The sequence below is a fragment of the Platalea leucorodia genome (genome assembly GCF_965183815.1).
Source record: "Platalea leucorodia genome assembly, chromosome: W".
NCBI lineage: Eukaryota > Metazoa > Chordata > Aves > Pelecaniformes > Threskiornithidae > Platalea > Platalea leucorodia.
In genome coordinates, this window is record NC_138859.1 from 9,202,857 (window position 1) to 9,226,672 (window position 23,816).

Genomic DNA, 23,816 nt, shown 5'->3' on the forward strand with positions numbered 1-23,816 from the left:
CTCCGCATGCACTTTTTCTTGTCTTTGAATTTCCACCCCACCCCTGCATTTAGATTAAACTCTGGGAAAATGCAGAAATAAAAGGAATAAATAAGGAAATAAAAAGAAATAAACCTTCAGCTTTTTCATGTAAGAAGTATTTTGAATAATGAGCCATTCATGTAAATATAAAAATGCATTTAAAGTAGGACAGTTCCTGATTTCTCTCTAGAATAGTGTCCATCATACAACTGGATCATTATTAAAATAACAGTAAGAACCTTAGAACTGCAGATCCAAATTCCAGATTTCTTAAGACAAGAGAAAACTGTTTTCCAGCTACTGAGGGAATGGATGTTGCTTGTTACATGTTTTTTTTCCCCAAAAAAGCAACTTCTAATTCCTATAAATAGAGGAAGGTATACATTCTATCATTTTCAAGACTGAAAAAAAAAGTTAAATTCCTGTAGTTTAAATAAGAACTAAGATATACTTTTTGCATTTAGGTTAGAAGCTATTTTGTATCTTCCTAGCTCCATTGCTGACAGTCACAGAAAATCACTGTGTCCTCAGGGGAGATCTGTGGGATATTCAAACTTCAGGTTTCTCTATAATCTTCCCACATGAACTGTCACAGAAGGCACTTTGGTGGCCTACAACCTTTTGTGGTCCTTCCCAAATCTACATCTAATGCAACTTGTGCAACAGAATCATAACCAAGGAGAACTGATGTCAAACATACCAAGCAGGATGCCAAGAAGGCGGCAAAATTGAACAAAGCTATGTCTTTCAGTATTTGAAAATTCTCTATTTATTCATTAACCTCTGATACATACTCCTTTCTGCAAGCCACCCTATAAGGCTCAATGCTTTACATCTGCTAACATCATATTGCATATAGTGGTAGTACTCCCTGCTATAAAAAAGTACCAAAATTAAGATCTTAGGTTGACATTACAGATATTTCACTATTTCCTCCAAAGGTTCTATATGAGAGAAGCTTTGTTATAGTTTTACCTCTTACAACAATGCAAAGGTTTTTTTTTTTTTTCAAAAATATACTTGTAAATATGTCGTTTCTATTTTTACATTATATTGTTGGAAAATATTGGCAGATATATCTTTTAGTATTTTTTTTCAAATATTAAAATAAAGACACAGCTAAATGTAAAATAAACTTAAAAACAGTCACAGCTTTATTGTTCCGATGACTGATAAACAAACAGGATGCTTAATGGAGCATGTAAAAGTGAAAAGTTCTTTTTCAAGTATTGCTTCACGTTATTTTTTTAATCCTTCCAACAATCACACTTTGTATAGATCTTATGTTCCAAGTTAGTGGTACAATAAACAAGCAGTGAGAGAAAACCATGGTAGATGGAACTGTGCCCTCTAGCACATTGGGAATATATTGCTACCTTTGAGATTTATAGGCCATCTCACTCCCTCTCAAATTTTACATTAATGATGTATTTTTAATACTAATAACCTTAGCTAAAAAATCATGACGCAGGAAGGTACTCAGCAGTGGAAAGAACTAGCTTGAAGAAGCATGAATCTCATCTCTTAACTGTAGTTGTCAAAATTTGGTTGAGCACTCTGTTTCCATTACATACCTATACAAAATGATAGGTATGAAGCCCTCACAATGGCAGAAGCAGGATAGCACTTTTTTTTTCTCTAGAAGCTTTTCTGAAAATTGCAAGAAACCCACATCTGACCAAAGCTGACAAATACAATTTCTGAGAAATTTTAGAAATAATTATTTCCTTAAAGAATGTTATGCAAGAACAATAAGTCATGTAGCAAATCACAATCAAAATCAAAACTGCATTACTCCTTCTTTCCTAGCTTTAGCAATATCATATATTACCTTTTCTGGTTGAGCTGGATGCAGGAGCCTTCCTGCCATCTATTTCTTAAGAAAAGGATTTATACCATTTTCTCGGGGGGGGGAATCTTCCTACCTACACTCCCAGAACAATTCTAGCTTCCTATGAGTTCTCTAGAAGAGTGAGGTATTCCAATCTGGGTCTACCTGCATGCAATTTTTTTTTTTTTTTTTTTTTTTACTGTTTCTTGTTTCTAATAGAGAGTAATAGATGGTGCATCAAAATTAAGCAAAAGGTCTTGGTCTCTCAAAATGTATATGCATTATATGCACAGTTAACCAATTATAATTATCATCATCAAGCTTTATAACCTATAGATTTACATTTGATTACCCCCCAACCTATATTCTGATCCATGAGCCACTTTTGTTTATAACATGAAATGTGTCCTAAATGAATAAATAATTCTGGAGGATTCTGAGGACTGTTATGTACTGTCTTCCACCTTAAAAAGAATCTGCATTTAAAAAGAAGTCCGGATCAAATGCAAAATGACAACTTCTTAAGTAATCTTCTTAGATGAGACTTAGTGAAAATTCAAATATTTGGATTGGCATAAAAGTCTAAGATTTGTAAAATAGATCTTCTCAAAGCATTAAGGCGACAGAGTGACACTGGATATATAGCTTTGTCAAGAATAATTAGTGTATGAAAACAGAGGCCAGTGTCTAATTTATCATTTAAAAAAATATTTAATTTTTGTAACTCATGCACAGGGCAGGCTCAACAAAGAGCACCTCTTACAATAGAATTATTACGATTTAATTTATAAGATTAATAATTGGCTCCAAAAAGAATACAAGAAAACGATGTACCTTGAACCCTGCTGAAACACTGATTCACAGGGGAACAATTAATCCAATAATTTCAGAATGCTATCAGAGAATTTGTTACTGAGATCAGCCCTACACTTTTAATGAGTATTAACAACATGTAGTTTTAGGATATTTAATATTGTCGTGGTTTAACCCCAGCCAGCAACTAAGCACCACGCAGCCGCTCACTCACTCCCCACCAGGGGGATGGGGGAGAGAATCAGAAGGGTAAAAGGGAGAAAACTCGTGGGTTGAGATAAGAACAGTTTAATAATTGAAGTAAAATAAATTAGAACAGTTAAATAGATAAAGCAAAAGCCACGCACGCAAACAAAGCAAACCAAGGAATTCATTCACTACTTTCCATGGGCAGGCAGGTGTTCAGCCATCTCCAGGAAAGCAGGGCTCCATCACGCGTAATGGTTACTTGGGAAGACAAATGCCATCATGCCCAATGTCCCCCCCTTCCTTCTTCTTCCCCCAGTTTATATACTGAGCATGATGCCATATGGTATGGAATAGCCCTTTGGCCAGTCTGGGTCAGCTGTCCTGGCTATGCTCCCTCCCAGCTTCTTGTGCACCTGGCAGAGCAGGGGAAGCTGAAAAGTCCTTGACTAGTGTAAACTCTGCTCAGCAAGAACCAAAACATCAGTGTCTTATCAACATTATTCTCATCCTAAATCCAAAACACAGCGCTCTACCAGCTACTAAGAAGAAAACTAACTCTATCCCAGCTGAAACCAGGACAGCATCCATCCCTTATTCCATACCATTTACGTCATGCTCAGGTCCCACATTATCCAATACATCCTCATTAACCACCACTCCTGTAAAATGTCTGTAAAATGTCCATAAACATCCACAAATGTCCACATAATGTCCATTGAGTTCATTTAGTCCGTGACTTTGGGCTCCATCGGTGATGGTCATCACTCAGGACAGGAGAGGTGGTGTGTTGCGTGGAGTTATTGGGCACCAAAGCCAGCTCAGGTCGGGTCACTGCTGCACTTGCACTGCTTCTTGTAAGGCTTCTCCTCCATTAGTTCAGGTGGTTCCTGCTATGGTAATTCCTATAATATGCAACTCAGATCATGGGTTACAACCATTTAAAGGTATTTCCATCACAATCTCCACCCCTGACCCCTTTGGGCCAGGTTATAGGGTTTAACACTGCAATAGACTCCTCCACTTGCCCCTGCTCCGGCGTGGGGTCCCTCCGACGGCACAGTCCATGAACTTCTCTAACGTGAGTCCTTCCCATGGGCTGCAGTTTTTCACGAACTGCTCCAGCGTGGGTCCCCCACAGGGTCACAAGTCCTGCCAGCAAACCTGCTCCAGCGTGGGCTCTTCTCTCCACGGGTCCACAGGTCCTGCCAGGAGCCTGCTCCAGCACAGGCTTCCCATGGGGTCACAGCCTCCTTCGGGCATCCACCTGCTCCAGCATGGGGTCCTCCATGGGCTGCAGATGGATCTCTGCTCCACTCTTAACTTCCATGGGCTGCTCTGACATGAGATTATCCACGTCCACAGACACTTTGGGGTGTCGTGCTCCCGCAGGGACTCGTCCACAGATCACAGTCCCTTCGACTCGAGTTCACACTGGAGTTCCAGCCTGTCCAGTACAGCAGCACAGAAAAACAGCAGCGGTGCCCTGGCCATCTGCCAGCCCAGGCACATGGCCATTGCTGTTATCAAAATGTTCCCAGGCACAGCACAGTAAGATGATAAGCAGTTCAGCAAGCTGCAAAAGCAAAAAGCAGCCACTAACGAGCACTAGACTCTAATATACAGTAAGGCAAGCAAGCCCCGAGGCAAGCACAGAAGCCTGCCAATTAACAGCTAAACAGCAATAACAGCTATAAATTCGATCTAGCGCATTCCAATTAAATCTGTTGTTATCGCAAACCCTTCGAGCCCCACGTTGGGTGCCAAAAAGACTGTCGTGGTTTAACCCCAGCCAGCAACTAAGCACCACGCAGCCGCTCACTCACTCCCCCCTGGTGGGATGGGGGAGAGAATTGGAAGGGTAAAAGGGAGAAAACTCGTGGGTTGAGATAAGAACAGTTTAATAATTGAAGTAAAATAAATTAGAACAGTTAAATAGGCAAAGCAAAAACCGTGCACGCAACCAAAGCAAAGCAAGGAATTCATTCACTACTTCCCATGGGCAGGCAGGTGTTCAGCCATCTCCAGGAAAGCAGGGCTCCATCACGCATAATGGTTACTTGGGAAGACAAATGCCATCATGCCCAATGTCTCCCGTTCCTCCTTCTTCCCCCAGCTTATATATACTGAGTATGACGTCATATGGTATGGAATAGCCCTTGGGCCAGTCTGGGTCAGCTGTTCTGGCTGTGCCCCCTCCCAGCTTCTTGTGCACCCGGCAGAGCAAGGGAAGCTGAAAAGTCCTTGACCAGTGTGAGCGCCACTTAGCAACTACTTAGCAACAGCTTAGCACTACTTAGCAAGAATCAAAGCATCAGTGTATCATCATGGACATTGTTCTCATCCTAAACCCAAAACACAGCCCCATACCGGCTACCAAGATGAAAATTAACTCTATCCTAGCTGAAACCAGGACAAATATCTTTTAAAAACATACTTTAAAAATTATTCAGACTGTTACTAAACAGACAAGGATTTGATCTCCAACAATAACCATCCTTTTACAGGGGACATTATCACTAGTAATAAGCACACTGTGGCTCTGATGAATTCCACCACACACAGTTGACTGAGTTGAATGATGGACCACGGGGTGTTTTGGGGTTTTTCCTTGCCGCAACATAGCAGCTAAAGACTTTACAGAATCCCTGACAACACAGCAGCTCAGCGTCAATATGCTAGTCCTCCTATACAGGAGGGGGGGTCACTTCCAGGAAGAAACACTAATGGTACTCAGTGTACTGTTTAACACAATAAAATAAGCTGTTTAACACAGCATCATTTGTTTCTTATTCCTAAAAGGCAAAATGTTTATCCTCAGGAATTTGTTTTGACATTGAAAAGCCTGCAAACAATCTACTTACTAATTTTTTAGGATAGCTAAAATATAATAATTCTGGAATATTACATTAAATAAAAAGCTATCCAGACACAATTTTCAAATTTGCAACCTGGATTTGGGCACATACACATTAATAAATGGCTTGACTTTCACAAATATTTAGCAAGCTCAGCTCTCTTTGATTTCTGTCCATATTTTCTAAAATTAGAAATTTATTATTTCACTGGTTCAAAAAATCAATTTCTTGTGCCAGCAAGTGATGATTTATCATAGTTTATTAAAAAAAAAAAATAAGGGTAGGGTTGCATTTTGTGGGGTAGGGGAAGGTGGGAGGGTCTGGATTATTTTAAATTCCCACTTTTTAACCAAAATTTTTCATTCAAACATGTTGATTTCATTAGATCAGGTTTCAGATAAGAAAGAAATTGCAGTGAAAGGAAAAAGTGAGAGAACCCTGCCCCACACATCTGGGAAAGAGGCTAATAATTCCAAAACAATACATTTTCTTAAATGGACATTAATGAATGTAAAGCATAGACTGTAGGCAAACACAGGAAAACCAAAGTAATTCTTTCTAACTTTCCCTGATCTCAGTACGTTGCTCTGTGTTCAACAGTGCCAGCGTTTGGAAAGGCATGACCATGTGTAGCCAAGGCTGGGGATAAGAAATGACTGGCCCTTTCAGTGGCAACACACAATTTATAACAGCTTAAAGAGAAAGACTTAAATGCTGAAGACCTCAACATTAACTTGAACCCTGTAAGCAATAGTTAGAGAAAAAGAAGGAGGAAGGCAAAGTGAAACACTAACATTAGATGATGTTTAATTATTTTATAATTACAAAACAAAACTCATTCAAAAAATCTCAGTGTGAGATTTACCCACATTTGCTACTTGTTAGAATCTATCAGGATTTTAAAGAGCTTCTGGAGCATCATCCCATCTAATTCCTTTCATAACCTAAGCAAGCTTTCCCCTAAAACTATCTTGAGTTTTGGGGTTTCCAGTATATCCATTATCTTTCAACCACTTCAAATTAGAACCCTATTTAATATTCAGTCAAAACAGATTCATGTCTACTAGAAAGCAAAAGACAATTTGCAATGTAAGGTTTTAATTATCCTTATATTCCTTGTAGCAATGTACCCTTTTATCTTGTTTGCAGATCCATGAAATTATTCTGTAGTTAATGTGATCAATGATGTTAAATTACTTTGGCTGGATTTTTTGTTTGCTTGTTTCTGCCTGACTGTGATGAGAATACAGGCCCTTGTTTATCAAGAAGTTAGTTCAGAAAATCTGCACGATTCTTTTTTTAATAAGACGTGAATATCAAGGTCAAGGGGCTAAATCATGACACAGTAGAAATGAAGTCTAATAACACTGAAACAGGTGTCTGATGCGTTGCAGAGTTAGATATCATTAGGACTAGAGAAAGAGGAGAAGAGCAGTCGCATGGGTCCTTAAGAGTGATACCAGTAACATTAGTGAGAATAATAGCTGCTGATGTCTCAATGAAATTCGCTACAGCAGAGCTGGATTATGAGGTACTGAAATAGTACTAAGAGAACTCAGAACTGACCTATTAATCACATATAGAGTTAAAAAGCCCTACTGGGTACTAAAAGCCTGCTTCTTCTCACCAATGAGAATGTAATTCAATAGAAACTTTCTGATATTTATAGGCGCAGTCTAACACAGAACTAGGGTATATGAGAGAAAAATCACTAAATAAGAATTTGGAAACTTGTGCTAAAGAAATTACATCTTGATTGAGAAAAAACCCAAAGAATAAAATACAAAATTTCACCCAAATAAGCCATGAATAATGTAAGAGAAAATTAGGCTGTCAGTGAAAGATATCCAAGTTGGTTGTATTTGTTTAGCATGTTAGCAAAAAAGCCTACTATATTTCTTTCAATTACTTAGTTTATTAGAAAACATTAGAAAGCAGAAAATTTAGAGAAAGATGTATTTTGTCTGGACATACAGTAACAAGACAGAAATTCTTGAGCAGAAATGATAAAATTATTAGATCTGTGATGCACAGATATTAAGCACATTGTATACATTATATTTAACAGATTATTATATTCAGAATATTTTATAGAGATTTCATAACAGATCTGGTTGAAAATATTTGAATGACATAGCGTAGTTAAATTGAAAACTATCATCAAAGTTATATTCAATTGTACTTGAGTGTGTGCTAGTTTTTTGATCCAAAAGAGATAGTCCTGTGTATTAAAGATTATAATCCGACATGGAAAAGGGAAGTTTTCAAATAATGCTGATGAAGTAAATAGATTTTTTATTTAGATTTTAATTTAATTTTTAAAAATGAAAAATCAATTTGGATTATTCGTAAATTATTTTTAATCTGTTTTTTCTCACTAAGATAGGGGCATTATAATTTATGAAACAGCTCACCCATGAGACAATAGGATCTGTATTTAATTGCTTCTGCTGTTTGCAGATTGCCCTATTCACCTTGATACAGAACAACTAATATGGGAGCATTCTATGTAAAATGTAACAGCTCAGAGAAAAGGACAGAAATAAAGCCACATCAGATTACTATATGGCCTAGCATTTAGGGCATTCTACAGGACTATGGAATAGGGAGAAACTTAAATATGTCTCTACATCCTAGGTGACCTTTTTGGTAGATGAGGATGCCATCAAAACCATAAACTCTTATTTGAGCTTGGTAGACTGCTGCAGCACAGAACTACTTCCTCCTTCCACCACCTTTTTACAAGTTGAAACTATTCATGCAATTTAAGCCAAAGTTGCTACTTGTATTGACTGAAACTACATTTTCAAAGAATGCATTATTTACTAAAATGAGATTAGACAACTTAGTATATTAAGTCTTCAACTGGTATCAATCCCATTTTCAAAGGTTTAAATGACTTTTTGAACCATCTTCCTGAATCTATTATTAGATGAATAATCTATTTTCTTGGTGGTTGCATCAATCTGTTTCCTTGTTTTAGTAATTTTAAGAAAAGTAGCTGATCACTAGCGATTTATTTTCAGACAGGTAAATAATGAAGAAATTATTTTCAAAGGACAAGATTAATAATGAAAATAGAAAGAGAACCTAAATGTGTATCAAAGATAATTTAAAATATATTTATATACTTAAACATTACATTTACACATTTTATGTATTACTTATATTACAGATACAATAGAGGAACTATTTGAAATATACCAGTTGCATTGCTAAAGCAATTCTACTAGATCCTTGTTACTCCCAAATTTTAGTCCTCATAAATGAGAGGTGGTACTTCTTAGTTGTTACAGACAAACATAGCAGACCTCACAGAATATAATTTGGAGTTATCTTTCAGAAAGACACCCAGAAATTATTTAAACTCCTAGAGTGACAAAAAAAATGTAGTTAAATGAATTCATTCACCAGAAAGAAACTTAAAAGTAGAAGGGACATTCTGGGTGACACAGTCTAGTCCCCCTGCTGTCACATCACAGGCTCCACATCATATGACTCTTTTCATGGCTATTTTTAACATTTAACAATTAATTACTTTCATGCTTTTCTCCGATATGCTATTGGAAGGCTGTTCCAGACCCTCCCTTGTCTGACAGAGTTTAGGAGTACTCTAATTTCCAGCCTGAAGGTCTGAGTGGCCAATTAAAAACCATTGATTTGTTCTATTTTGCCAACACAGCTCTAACACAGAAATATTAGAAAATCTGATGAACCGTAGCTAAATCTGCATAGCAGATGTTGTTTTAACTTTCTCTTAAAACTCTGCAATGATAAAGAATCCACAAGCATGACATTTCTCTTACCATCTGAAGCACATCTTTATCAAGAATAACTTTCCTAAAATTAGGGGTTTTTAACAAGAATCCTCTTAGAATCTGCAGCCAACCATCTCCAATCACTGCAGGTATATATCTAGAATACAAAAATTCTCTGACATTTGCCATTTAATTTCACAGTACATAAGGAATTCTGATGTTCAGTAGCTGAAAACCTCTGTGCAGTAACAAATATCTTGCCAAACACATTGTATTTCCTACACGATTTGTTTAATTTATTTCCCTCTCCTGACTTCTAATGCAAACAAAAATAATTCAACGAAATAAAATATTCTCCTGAAAATGAGATTGCATCTATTCATAAAAGTCTCACATAAAAATCCTTGATTCTTGCTTCATAAAGGTCTATATGTGCTTTTCATGTATGATCCCACAAGAGACTCAGAACACCAGACAAAATGTCTTCCTTATTTTTCTAAACATGCAAGCATATTTGCTCTTTCTTCAAGGTATCCCCTAACAAACATTAATGATAGTGCAAAACTTACATGGATAAGAGTACAGGACATCAAAGTCTCTCTTGATATCAGAAATATACCTCTTAAAGCCTGCAGCAGTCACTGTTACTACTGCAAATCCCATCCCAACTTGCATTGATGGAAAGCAGTGAACTTAAACTCTTTTCTAAACACAGTTCTAAAGGTAGATCCTGATGCATTGACATGTATTCTATTTCAGGAAGGGTATTTATTTTGCCTCTCTTTTTTTTTTTTTTTAAATACTGTATAATGAATCAAACAATAGCCTGAGTACCCAATCTTATTGTAGGATTACGTGAACTGATGGTTCAAAAATGTACATTATGCAAAAAACTGCTAAAACTTTTATTCATATTCACTTTGCAGGGAATAAGCAACGCTCTAAATCATCTCCTCTAAAATCCTTCTACTTCATGGAACAAGTGCGTGAGCCTCTAGCTGGTACAATCCCTACCTTATTATGACTTAATCTCTGATTCCTGCTTGGTTGCCATAAATAGCCATATATTAGCTCAGCTGCAGCTCAGTATGCATACCTTTTTGTGACTGTGGTATTCCCAGTGGCAGTTACTTCACCACAAGCCACATCTACTTGAAAAATGCAATTCTATGGAAAGAAATATGATTAAGCTGTGAGGATTATACAGCATATTGAGATTCCACTCTTGCTAAAGATACTGTATAGCATATAGCTCACCAACATATTCTGCAATAATTTAAGCATCACAGCATTTAAAACTTGAAAATGTTTTATTACATAGATAACCAACATAGCACCTTAACTGTCCTTTTATCCAGTTATAACTTCCTAACAAATAAAGATGGTCTAATATCCCAAACTAATCCCCCCATTAAAATTTGCCTAATTTTGGAAAAGGTAATTTCAGTATTTGTGGGTTGGACATTCCAAATACTGTTGGATTAGAAAGGGGAAAGAGACCAGTCGTCTTTAACTACTCTCCTTCTCTGGGCAATTCCTAGTATTATTATACTTTCATGGAACAGGTCAGTCTGGTACAGATATTCCCTTTAGGAGGGAGAGAACACTTTCTATGGCGATTATTCAAAGGGCTTGGAAATCCTTTGGGGAGAACTGCACAGCTACTGCTGTACTTTTACCCTGAAGAGCATTCCAAGGCCACTTAAGATCAAAATCCCCAACAGCAATAGGGAAAGAAAAGGTATTTGTTGACTGGTAACCTTCACCAAAGCTCTGTTTCAAGATCTCTGTGTTAGAGTACAGTCAAGAAAACTATTCTCTCACAACATTAGAGACAACCAGCAAGAAATGTGGAAGGGCTGAAAGTACACAAAAAAATATATGGATGTAGGGCTGGGTATCTCTTGGCCTGTACATGAAAATATGCTTTTCTGTATGACACTACCCTAGCATTCAAGGAATTTATCTCCCACTTTTCTCCCAGGTGTAAATTTCTCCATACCTCAATTCTCTAAATACAAGTTCTGTCATGGGATCCGTTGCAGGAAATGATACTATATAATGGGCAGGAAACATTGGAGTAACAGATTTCAAGAAGGTTGCTGGGAACTTCTGAATCCTCCATGAGTTGAAATATATTGGATAAAATACCTCTATCTAAGTTTAAGAACTAAATAAAGTATCTGAAGTTGGAAGTTTAAATTAATATTTAGATGCCTAAATATAAATAAGCTGATGAATGGATGACAATCAAATGCAAAGCTAAATAAATTTAAGTCCTCACACCAGTATTTTTTTAGTATATAATTCTGCTGTTGGAGGATGGCATGCTATGCACATTGTTATTTCACAACATACTAAATCCAACCTATTAAAATTGCAAGTCAGCATTTTTTGTCCTTAATATGTACATTTTAGTTTTGTTTTCCATTGATTTCCATACATTTCTGAATGCATCTAGACACTGAATGTGACAGGATACATGTTCCTCTGTCTGAAGTTCTGAGAGTATGTATGGATGACATGCCTCATTCCTTTTTCAATTATTACACTTACTCAATTAAAGATGAATTATCCAAAAGAGTAATACTGAAAGATGAAGTTCTTAAATCCACAGACCATGAAAGCAAAATTTCACAAATTGTCTAAGATGCATAAAAATCTTAGACTTTGATGTGTTAAGATGATTTTTAATTGGTCAATATTTGGTCAATATCATGATTACAACTAAAGTCCAGATTCACCACACCAAACTTTCCCCTTAAAATAGCAATCAGAAACATGGTTAACCTGCTATTTTAACGTGTCTCAAGTATTTAGTTGCAAACTAAATGAAACTAAATGAAACTAAATGAAAATAACATTGCCATTTGATAACTAAAATCTACTCACTTCCCTGAAGTCATTGCTTGCCTACAGAGAATATAGTTGGATACAAAGGCAAACAAAACCAACTTTTGAAACAATTCTTCCCTAGTATCCAGATACGCATATCACTGGGGTATATGAGCTTTCATGCTTGATGCTTCTACCAACCGTAACCAGAAAGGCTATTTCACCTTGAAGGTCTTGTCCAGTTCTGAATCTGCAAGGTATATTACAAGTTTAAAGGAAGTTAAACTCTGAAAACTTTAAATTGCCTGTGAATAACACAGGGTATATTGACATCACCAGAAAACAAATTACTCTTATAAAACTGATGGTTAAAGAACTCATTCTTTAAAATCTATTTCAATAAATTTGTAATGAAAAAAAATCCAGTAATAACATGGAATATGACACAGAAAAGGAATGCAATATAAAATGTTATGACACAATACGAAATACCTTTTTTTTTTATATGTCTCAAAGATCATGTGATTATTCAACTAAGCATAGAACTGACCTTAAAATTTCACCAAATAACTGTTGTGTCGAGCCCAACAACTTGTGAAGGACACACAAACTTTCTGTTAAGTTACATCCATATGATAAACATACGTAACTGATCTAATCCTTAGCTACTGACAGTGTTAAAAATGTGTCTGTATTTCAGATCAAATATCAAAGACCATTTGTTAGTGGCTGAAATTAAGAATTTGATAAGTGCTATACAAAAATCATGAAATCAGGAGCTACATTTCATTGCAGATGGAAAGAGTTAGAGTCATCTTTTTTCATCTCAGTAAGAATTATCTGTTTTCCTGAAGGGGACAAGCTGTCATATCAAAGTAGAATCATAGAATCGTAGAATCGTAGAATCATAGAATGGTTTGGGTTGGAAAGGACCTTAAAGGTCATCTAGTTCCAACCCCCCTGCCATGGGCAGGGACACTTTCCACTAGACCAGGTTGCTCAAAGACCCATCCAACCTGGCCTTGAACTCTTCCAGGGAGAGGACATCCACAACTTCTCTGGGCAACCTGTTCCAGTGCCTCACCACCCTCACAGTAAAGAACTTCTTCCTTATATCTAATCTAAGTCTACCCTCTTGCAGTTTAAAGCCATTACCCCTTGTCCTGTCACTACATGCCCTTGTAAAAAGTCCCTCTCCAGCTTTCTTGTAGGCCCCCTTCAGGTACTGGAAGGCTGCTATAAGATGTCCCCGGAGCCTTCTCTTCTCTAGGCCGAACAACCCCAACTCTCTCAGCCTGTCCTCATAGGGGAGGTGCTCCAGCCCTCTGATCATCTTCGTGGCCCTCCTTTGGACTTGCTCCAACAGGTAACCCAATTAAAATGAGACAATATGAAATAAGACAATCTAAACCAATTGCTTCAGACAATTGAAAATATGAAGCCATGCTACTTTAGAAAAAAAGTTAAACCTTCCACGTTTTTTGTAAAATTACTGAATATAATCATACAGTAAAATTAAAAGTTGTGATATAAGAATAATAGAGATCCTCCTTTTGAGAAATTAACTAAGCTAACTAAAACTAAAAGAAACAGTTCCCTTCGAATACCTGAATTTGAGACTTGGGTATACTCAGCATCACTATAGCCTTCTAGTGGTTGAATGTCTTTAATATTCAAGGCAATTGTTTTATTCATTTCTCAACAGAAAGGGTTACTGCCCAAATAAGGCAAAATACTAATTTTCATACCAGTTTTCCATACACATTTTTAAAAATAGTAATAAATTCTCAAGGTAATCTAGGAATATCAACTTAGCTGGTTTTAATACACTCCTTCCTTCTGTTAATATTTTTACACGCATTATAATATAAATGGATCAGACACTTAAAAAAAGTTACGAGTTTCCTAAGCAAAATTGTTCATTCCTTTTTCAAATGTTGTACTTGGTTCTATTCACTCCTTTGAAACTTTATTTTGTGCACTCCATTTTGCTAATTCCATGGAGTGAGTCACACAAAGAAAATTATTCCACTTATTAACAGCTATTGACCTATAGCTTTTACTGGAAAAATTTTTATCTTTTTTATGGCCAACATAAAAATTATCTTAAATCATTCTGTTATTATCAAAGAGTTAATCCAGTCATAAAAAATATCAAGCATCACTTATTCAGTTAAGGCTTCAGCAGACAATACTGAAATCTAATTAATATTAACGTAAAAAGTGCCATTTAGCATAGTGTACAAGTGAAACCTAACTATTTATATTGTAATGAGATGAAACTACAATGAGCTGTAAATTATATTTGCTGATCAGCCTTCTTCAGTTTTGTAATTGTCAGCTTTCAACATTTTTAGTGGTTGTTCTCTCCCCTCCCTCTACTCTTCTCCCTGCCCACAAATACCATGTTGAAAATATCAAATAAAAGAGTAAATCCTCATGTATACACCTGGAAAATTCTTTGGTTGTCTCCAAATGCCAAATACGTTGATTTCAAGTAAACCTGCTAATATACCTGTATTGGGTTTGCGTGGCATGGTTTTGGTAGTGGGGGGGGCTACAGGGGTGGCTTCTGTGAGAAGATGCCAGAAGCTTCCCCCATGTCCGATAGAGCCGATGCCAGCCGGCTCCAAGACGGATCTGCCACTGGCCACTGAGCCAATCAGTGACGGTGGTAGCGCCTCTGTGATAACATATTCAAGAAGGGGGAAAAAAAAAAACAAATGTGCAACAGCAGCCAGAGAGAGGAGTGAGAATATGTGAGAGGAACAACTCTGCAGACACCAAGGTCAGTGAAGAAGGGGGGGGAGGAGGTGCTCCAGGCACCAGAGCAGAGATTCCCCTGCAGCCCCTGGTGAAGACCATGGTGAGGCAGGCTGTCCCCCTGCAGCCCGTGGAGGCTAACAGTGGAGCAGATATCCCCCTGCAGCCCATGGAGGACCCCATGCCAGAGCAGGTGGAAGCCCGAAGGAGGCTGTGATGCCATGGGAAGCCCACGCTGGAGCAGGTCTTCTGGCAGGACTTGTGACCCTGTGGGGGACCCACGCTGGAGCAGTCTGTTCCTGAAGGACTGCACTCCATGGAAGGGACCCATGCTGGAGCAGTTCATGAAGAACTGCAGCCTGTGGGAAGGATTCACGTTGGAGAAGTTCATGGAGGACTGTCTCCTGTGGGAGGGACCCCACGCTGGAGCAGGGAAAGAGTGTGAGGAGTCCTCCCCCTGAGGAGGAAGGAGCAGCAGAGACAACGTGTGATGAACTGACCGCAACCCCGATTCCCCATCCCCCTGTGCCGCTCAGGGGGAGGAGGCAGAGAAAATTGGGAGCAAAGTTGGGCCCAGGAAGAAGGGAGGGGTGGGGGGAAGGTGTTTTAAGATTTGGTTTTATTTTCTCATTATCCTACTCTGATTTGATTGGCAATAAATTAAACTAATTTCCCCAAGTCGAGTCTGTTTTGCCTGTGACAGTAATTGGTGAGTGATCTCCCTGTCCTTATCTTGACCCACGAGCCTTTTGTTATATTTTCTCTCCCCTGTCCAGCTGAGGAGGGGGAGTGATAGAGCGGCTTTGGTGGGCACCTGGCATCCAGCCAGGGTCAGCCCACCACAATACCAGAACATTTAAAACTATCATTTCTTTTCCTAGTAGGAGCCAAATTCCCATCCTCAAGTGACCCCATCCGTGAATGAAAGACCATACCCACTTAACTCAGGCCAGAATGTTTAGAAACAATATAAGTATCCACAAATCTACTTACAAAATACTTTATAAATTAAACAACATAAATAATAAGTAATATTTAAGCATGTTTATTATTAATATTTAAACATGTTTATAATGATTAATTAATAATAAATTAATATTTAAACATGTTTAACATCATAATAATTAAAATGTTTTTTCCTTCATTACTATACTACTGTTTAAGAGGTAGAGGTGTAAGGTAATTTTTGCCGAGTCAAAGTGTAGGTACAGATTAACTCTTCCCAAAGAAGAGAAGGAGGCTCTTCGTAAGCAGGTAAGAGTGAAGAGACTGTAGAGGTATTGCATGAACACTCAAGAGGGTGTTTTATGAGTAAAAGAAGCTTCGATTTAGTTTCTACTGTTGTGACTTGAGTTACCAAGAATAAAATCCAAGAAGGTATAAATCAGGATTATATCCAGAGACAGCAAGACTTTCTGCAAGTTTATAAGATCTTTCATGAAATAACTTGACTCTAACTTAGCCTGAAAATGACTGGTTAAAAGATGTACTCTACTTCTATTGAGACATAGTGTTTCAAAGTGTTTTCAGTCCGAATTAACAAAACAAAACAGGTAGTGCCTCCAAAGGACAGAGGTATGAAATAACAACTTCATTTACAGTTCATATGCTGAGGACAGAAGAGCAAAAGGCAGGCCTTGGCAGAGTCCACATTTTGAAGATATAAAAGCTTGGTTTGAATCAGTTGCAGTAATATAAAGATGAGTATATTAATGATCTGAAAACGCAGGTGAAATGATCTCATTATTCTAGAACAATAGATTAAAGTCCCAACAGGATACTGTCTAGGACACCCAAAGTGAGCAACCACACAGTTTACATTAGCTCATATGGTTAAATTATCTTGCCTGCACAGAAATTTTGCATGCAAAAGTGCCATAACTATTGTGTGGAAGACTATAGAGCACTTCAGTGGTGAGAGATGCAATTTACATATACAGATACATATCTAACCTACCCATCAGGGGTGTTGTCAAGCTTAGCTGAACTTTCAGCTTTTCACATGGAAACATTACAGAAAGTTAAAGCACTGCTAATATAAATTATAAACAAATAAATCATTTCAATGGTAGAAATATTTTTATCTCTTCACTGATATTCATCATGCTGAATGCTGGTTAGGTGCCACCGGGCAGAAAAGGTGTTAGAAATATAAAGGAAAAGGCAATAGATACCTTAAAATGAAACTGTTTCATTCAGCATCTTACTACATCTTACTACACTCATCCTAATTTGAGCAATAAACTTTAACAATGCCTGAAGCAAAGTAACATCTGTCACTGAGCGTAAGAAAACAGGGAATAAGGTGACCTTAGCAGTACTGTGAAAATCTACTGGCCGCAGAGGATTAAACAAACTTCTTTGGTCTTAAGATTTCTTCTTAGTTTAAGAAATCGTGATTTTTTTTTCCCCAAAATTCAGGTTCAAATCCAGATTTCCAAAGGAAGAATTGAGATATTCCTCTATAGTTTTTATGTTAATATCTTAAGTCTAAAATATCTAAAAACTAGTTAAATACTGTGTTGAAAAGTAGTTCAGAAAGAAGCTTTTTTTATCCCCCCACTATAAAATACACAAAATTTTCTAGCAACAAATGAGTAAATACCTGCATGAAACATTTCATTCTTGTTTGGGTTGGAAGAAAAGTTATGCCATAAGAAGAGCATAGTACTGGTCAGACTCAGTTCCCCATGATTCCTTAGTGAGCTGAGGTGACTCATCATGTCCTAAGAACATACCAAAAGTTTATTTCATGCATTAGCATTGAGATCTTAATTTTCCATCAGTTTTCTTCACAGTTACATATTGTTCTATTCTCACAAAATGGAAGAACCTGCATAACAATGAAAAACCAAACCATTTTTGGCTGGCTGAAAACCAAGTGGAGTTCTATAAAATGTACAAATAAACAATTTAGTATCATTATTTTAGAATACTGGTGAAAACAGAAGCTTATTAACAATTGCATTCATTCAGGGATTTACTATGATGCTTTTCAAAAAGCCAGTTAGTCATCAAATTAATCTGAAGCAAGGGATAACGTACAGCCATGCATCCACATCATTTTGCATTAGATGAAGTATATAAAACAATAATGATCAAATCAAGTAAATATAGTGGGATTAAAAAAGAACCAAGAAAGGAATTTTTTTTCTTTATTCATTGCCTTGGTGACCAAATTAAATTTCATTCAATCTTAATAGGCCAAAAGTTGGCAGAAAAGGATAGACAGTCATAGGTTACATTTTTTACTCTGAAAAGTTAGTGTATTCACCTGTAGATTAATTTCAAATCTTTACCAGTTTAAAGACAGATATTCTTGAACACAGGTTTTTCACTTATATTTTTTCCTATGGTAAAGCTAAAAGGCATGTGCAATATTTGTTTGCACGATTCGGCAAGCCAAAATTGAATACCATGTTTATCTTTATTTGGTTTAGCATTAAAAAGGCAGATAAAATGTAATGGAAAGGAAAGCTAGGTTATACAATTCAGCAGCAAATGTTCCTAAAATTGTTTTCATTGTGAATGGCAGTAAGCTGCACGTTGTTAATACATAATTTATGTTGCATAGCGTGTCGCAGTAAGTAGTTATAAAAACCTACTCCTCCTTCTACTATCATCATAAATGTTTCTCACTATTGCTAACTATTGCTAAAGGACTAACTTTATCCTCACCCGGGACATCAGTTGCCCCAACCACTGTACCCCTTTAATCGCATGTATTTTGTATTTGCTTCTCTACAATCCACACTGTTTGAAACAGCTTCAGACAAAATACCTCTTTTTTGTCTACTCCAATCTGAGTTTTATATGCCCTTTAGAGTCCATTCAGATTATAGCTACCCTTATCTGTCTGATATAGTTGTGCTCCCATTCATACTGCCTGGGAACATATATATTTTATAGCTGTTTTTTGCCAGTAGTCAGTTCCTATTACTAACATTACCAGGAGGGTTCAGATACTGGAATTCTCACTACACTTCCAAAAGCTTATGGGTTCACATTCAAATCCTACTCTCAGGGACATCACTTTTTGGCTATTCTTTCCCTAAACCCACATAGAGGACCAAACGTGCAAAAACATATCCACCACCTTGACTCATATCACACACCGTTAAAATCCTGGACATTTGAAACAATAAATTACATTTCAGAAGGCTTCATTTTTATCCCCCCCTCTTCCCCATATTCCATGTGAGACGAGCAGGAACTAGCACATGAAGGCATAGTGCATGTCTCTAAGGTACAGAAAATACCTTAAAAAAGCAACATCTCTAAGGGACAGAAAATTATTAGTCCTACTTCTGAAATACTTGGTTCTGTAGGCATATAAAGGTTACAAATATGTAGTATATGATGATGGCCACAAAACACCTTTGATGTGTTGCATCAGCATTGGGGAGACATTATTATTAATCAACTAATATTTGTATTAAACAAACACAAAACTAATTGGGTCCCATGAAAGATATCTTTTCCTTTATCTTCATTATCATCTTTTAATGGACATCTGAAAGTAGCATGAAGGGAAGTTATATACATATATAATACGTTTTTTTGTGCCAATTCCTATTCACGATAGAAAAGGTTGGCATATCTGATAAGCGATGCATAGATTTGTGAAGATTCAGAATTAAAAAAAACCAAAAACCTATGACTGGCAACTTAAAACTCTGGCACCCAGAAATGCTCCTTACCTACTATAGCATGAATAAGCAAATTTGCCAAAGTGTTGAGATGAACAACAGCATGCTAAAAACATTTCTATTCTAAATTAAGGTTTAAGATTCAGTAAGCACAAACGTAGGCATGGTATAGTTTGCATTCAGTTAAAATACTAAACATAGAGCATATAATTATCTTCATATATCTACCCAGAAAACACTTCTGTCAGTCTTTCCTAGACAATGGGTTCACATTCTGTGGCAGACAGCAAGAGGGCTGGCAAGGAGTACACAGGGAAAACAGGTTACTACCTTTTAGAGAAGATAAATAAAAACCAGTTGGTTTGTTCCAAACCCCTTTCAGCAGACTTCAGACTTCATGTTTGAAAACCACTTAGACAGAAGATGAACCCTGGGGGTTAAAACATTCTTAAAATAATTTCTCTAAGTTATTAAAAACAGAAGTAGGCCAAATTCTTAGAAGACAATGGAAATGGTCTTCCTGTTAGGTGTGGACTGCGGTACCCTTTCCAACACATTTTGCTAAATAAACTGCCAAAACAGAAAGATGAAATATATTCAAGATCACGTTATTAATTTTTTAGATGATCTGGTTTGAAGTTGGCTCTAAAAGGATTTTTTGTAGATGAAAATAGTCTTATGGAAAGGTGGAATAAAATGTAATAAAAAAGCAATAGATGAGTTCAAAGGAAAGTGTGCCTACTAATTGTTTATTAAAATTTAAGTAATAACAGGAAACGAGCAGCCAGAGCCTCACCCCCCTGCCTCCCCCCCCCCCCGCTCTGACGGGCTGCTCTCGGGCTCCTGCCATTGGCTCCGCGCAGAGGAGCCGGCGCCTCCGACAAATGACACTCGGCTGACGCTAGTGCTGCCAGGCACCAGGGACTCGATTTTATAATAGTATTCTTAAATACAACTTTGAAATGCCATAAAAAGAACTTGGCTTTAAGAACTTTGCTAACACATTTCCTAGGGAAAATTCTTTCTCAGGTTTTCCTGCAAATTAGTTACATATAGAGGCTAACATACACTAAGGGCAAATCTGTCAAACGCACCCTGAAGCAAATCCCTCAACTTGAATGCGATTTTTTTTTTTAAATGAGCTTCCATAATATGTTTGCTTTTAATATTTGAAAAGATTCATGTATTTACCCAAAGAGCAAAAGTTTTCTGGGGAAGTATTTCTGCATTAGCTAACATTCATTAAGCGCTAATCAAGACATAAATTCCAACATCAGGAGCAAGACATGATGCAACATCCACTGGTAGAATTTATAAGCAAGTTAACTGCACTATATTGCAAAGAAAGTTACAGAGAAAGATTGTTCAGTGAGCAAGAACTATAGATGCCTGTGGTTTAAAGAGGAAACAGATGTTTTAATGATGATGTCCTGGTTTCAGCTGGGATAGAGTTAATTTTCGTCTTGGTAGCCGGCATGGGGCTGTGTTTTGGGTTTAGGATGAGAACAATGTCGATGATACACTGATGCTTTGGTTCGTGCTAAGTGGTGCTAAGCTGTTGCTAAATAGATGCTAAGTGGTGCTCACACCAGTCAAGGACTTTTCAGCTTCCCCTGCTCTGCCGGGGGCACAAGAAGCTGGGAGGGGGCACAGCCAGGACAGCTGACCCAGACTGGCCAAAGGGCTGGAGTATATAAGCTGGAGGAAGAAAAAGGGGGGGAGGGGGATGGACATTGGGTATGATGGTGTTTGTCTTCCCAAGTAACCGTTACGCCTGATGAGCCCTGCTTTCCTGGGGATGGCTGAACACCTGCCTGACGATGGGAAGGAGTGAATGAATTCCTTGCTTTGCTTTGGTTGCGTGCACGGTTTTTGCTTTGCCTATTTAACTGTTCTAATTTATTTTACTTCAATTATTAAACTGTTCTTATCTCAACCCACGAGTTTTCTCCCTTTTACCCTTCTGATTCTCTCCCCCATCCCACGGGGGTGGGGGGAGTGAGCGAGCGGCTGCGTGGTGCTTAGTTGCTGGCTGGGGTTAAACCATGACAGATGATAAAGAGATTTTAATGCTATATGATTGTCTTCCAAGCAGCCACATTTGAGAACCTACCATACAAATGCATTTATTAAAGATTACTGAATTATCATATGAATGAGCATTTTTTCCTGTTTTCAGGTAACTTGAATGTATATAAATAAATAAGGTCCAGGACAAACAACACAATATCATAGGGGAAAAATATGTGTTCATCATTTCCTTCAAGTAAGGATAAGAAAGAAATGGGAAGAAGTGTTCCTTTGATATAGAAAGAAAATATGCCTCCCTGCTCAAGAGGCTTTTATCATGTAAGAAAACATGACGATAACAATAGAATTTTTATGGCTTGCCTGTTTTGTAAAGGCAAAGGAGTGCCAAACTCATATTACTTCATCACTACTCTCTCTGTAAGATTTTAATTTTTCTCATAGCCCAGTTAGTCCTCATTTGACATTAATGTAGGGAAAAACATAGCATCTGGTAGTTGCCACAGTATTTTGCAAACAAGCATTTTGAGTTTAACAGTCTGTAATGTGTATTGATTACTCACCATATCCATGAATGCCTCCTAAAGGGGAAATTATTCACATGCATCATATTCACAGATCTTCCAACATTAGTGTTTTCCTTGTCAGCCAGTTTTATCTGTTATGGTATTCATAGATGCATTCCAGAACAACTGCATGAGCAGTTAACAGCAGGGATTATTGCAGGAATTACTATAATCCACAAAAATAAAAATTCCCAGGATTCAAAGAAAGACTTCTTGCAGGGTTTTTTAGGTACACATCCATCCATTTATGCATCACTTGCTACTTAAAAAACATTAAACTAATCAGTATACAGAAACTGTATGATGATGCCAACAGTTTGCCTTGATAAAAATCAGAGAGCTTTGACTGTGAATTAAAGCATCTTCATATGCAGCATTTTGGACAGTTGGAAAAGGTTAGTCAAAAGATAGTTTCTTGTCATCCATGCCAAATCAGTGGTTAGGGGGAGATGTGTAACTTCAGATTGCTTTGCCATGTTCAGAAATGAATATTGCTTTTTCTTCTTTCTTAGACACATATTCATTGGTGATCACTTTAATGCAGTTTTCCTTTATTACAAGCCCAGGGAACAGGATGATGTTTAACAGCCACGTACAACAAACCCAAACTTCTTTCTGAATTTGATTCTGTGGGTTTATTTCTTCATCTAAGAAAGAAGGAAGGAAGCATGCTTATTCCGCTCCATAGGACAGGACTACAGTTAGATACCATCATGAGATATGATCATATCACGATCAAATTCATTTTTGTTGTCTAGCCCCATAATAAGGCTGCTTGCTCCCTTTAAGTAAAATGACTAAGCTATCGATTCTTTCACTGCAGAACCTAGTTCTATTTTGATGTTATACTGTATATAAAACCACGTGCATCAATTTGTACATTGCAAAATGAAAGCATAGTTTTAAGTCCCGTGTTATCTAATCATTCTTTCTCTGCTGTCCTTTTTTCACAATTCAGCTCCCAGATAGTAGTTATCACTCCTGACGCTCTGGTAATATCCTCAGGAAGATTCTTAAGGCCAAGCTAAAGAGACGGCATATATTTTAAAGCAACGCAGGCAACAGGTTCTTGCTTTCTTTTCCCTGACAAGAATTTCCGACCTACCCCTCGGGCTCCTTGTATTCTCGCCCAACAGCAGCTCCAGACACTTGCGGACTCCGTGGCACTTACTCTGCAGCAGACTGGGCTCGGCTGCGGTGAAGGCTCTGCCTGGCAGAGGCTGTGCTGGCGTCAAGGGGGCCCTCTAGGTGGGTTCTCCTGACACAGCACATCCTGCCCTGCCTTTCCCACCGACGGATGGAGGGGAAGGACGGGGGCACTGGGGAAAAACAAAGCAGGAGAGCCTTCCTTAAAACAACCTATTTCTCTCAGTGACTGAAAGCAAATAAAATTTTGCACGCAAGTGCAAAAATCTGTAGGAAAAGATACATGTAGAAAGCAGAGTTTACTGTGTTGATATCTACTGAGATTTAAAAGATTTCTATACAAGCTTTTTATACTTCAGTGT

At 37.6% G+C, this 23,816-nt stretch overlaps 1 protein-coding gene across 3 annotated transcripts in view; it reads right to left on the reverse strand.

Annotated features, from left to right (window-relative positions):
* The window catches only part of LOC309601869 (3',5'-cyclic-AMP phosphodiesterase 4D-like), a gene marked incomplete at both ends in the record, with an annotated part of 480,588 nt that overhangs the window by 348,461 nt on the left and 108,311 nt on the right, over nucleotides 1-23,816 (reverse strand). The window contains one exon of one of the 3 annotated variants that reach the window (XM_082335090.1): nucleotides 22,306-22,352. The exons of the other annotated variants lie outside the window; for them this stretch is intronic. Within the exon in view, the coding sequence (XP_082191216.1) occupies nucleotides 22,306-22,352 (47 nt within the window). Of the gene's footprint in view, nucleotides 1-22,305; nucleotides 22,353-23,816 lie in introns of those variants that run through there. 3 annotated transcript variants of the gene reach the window in all.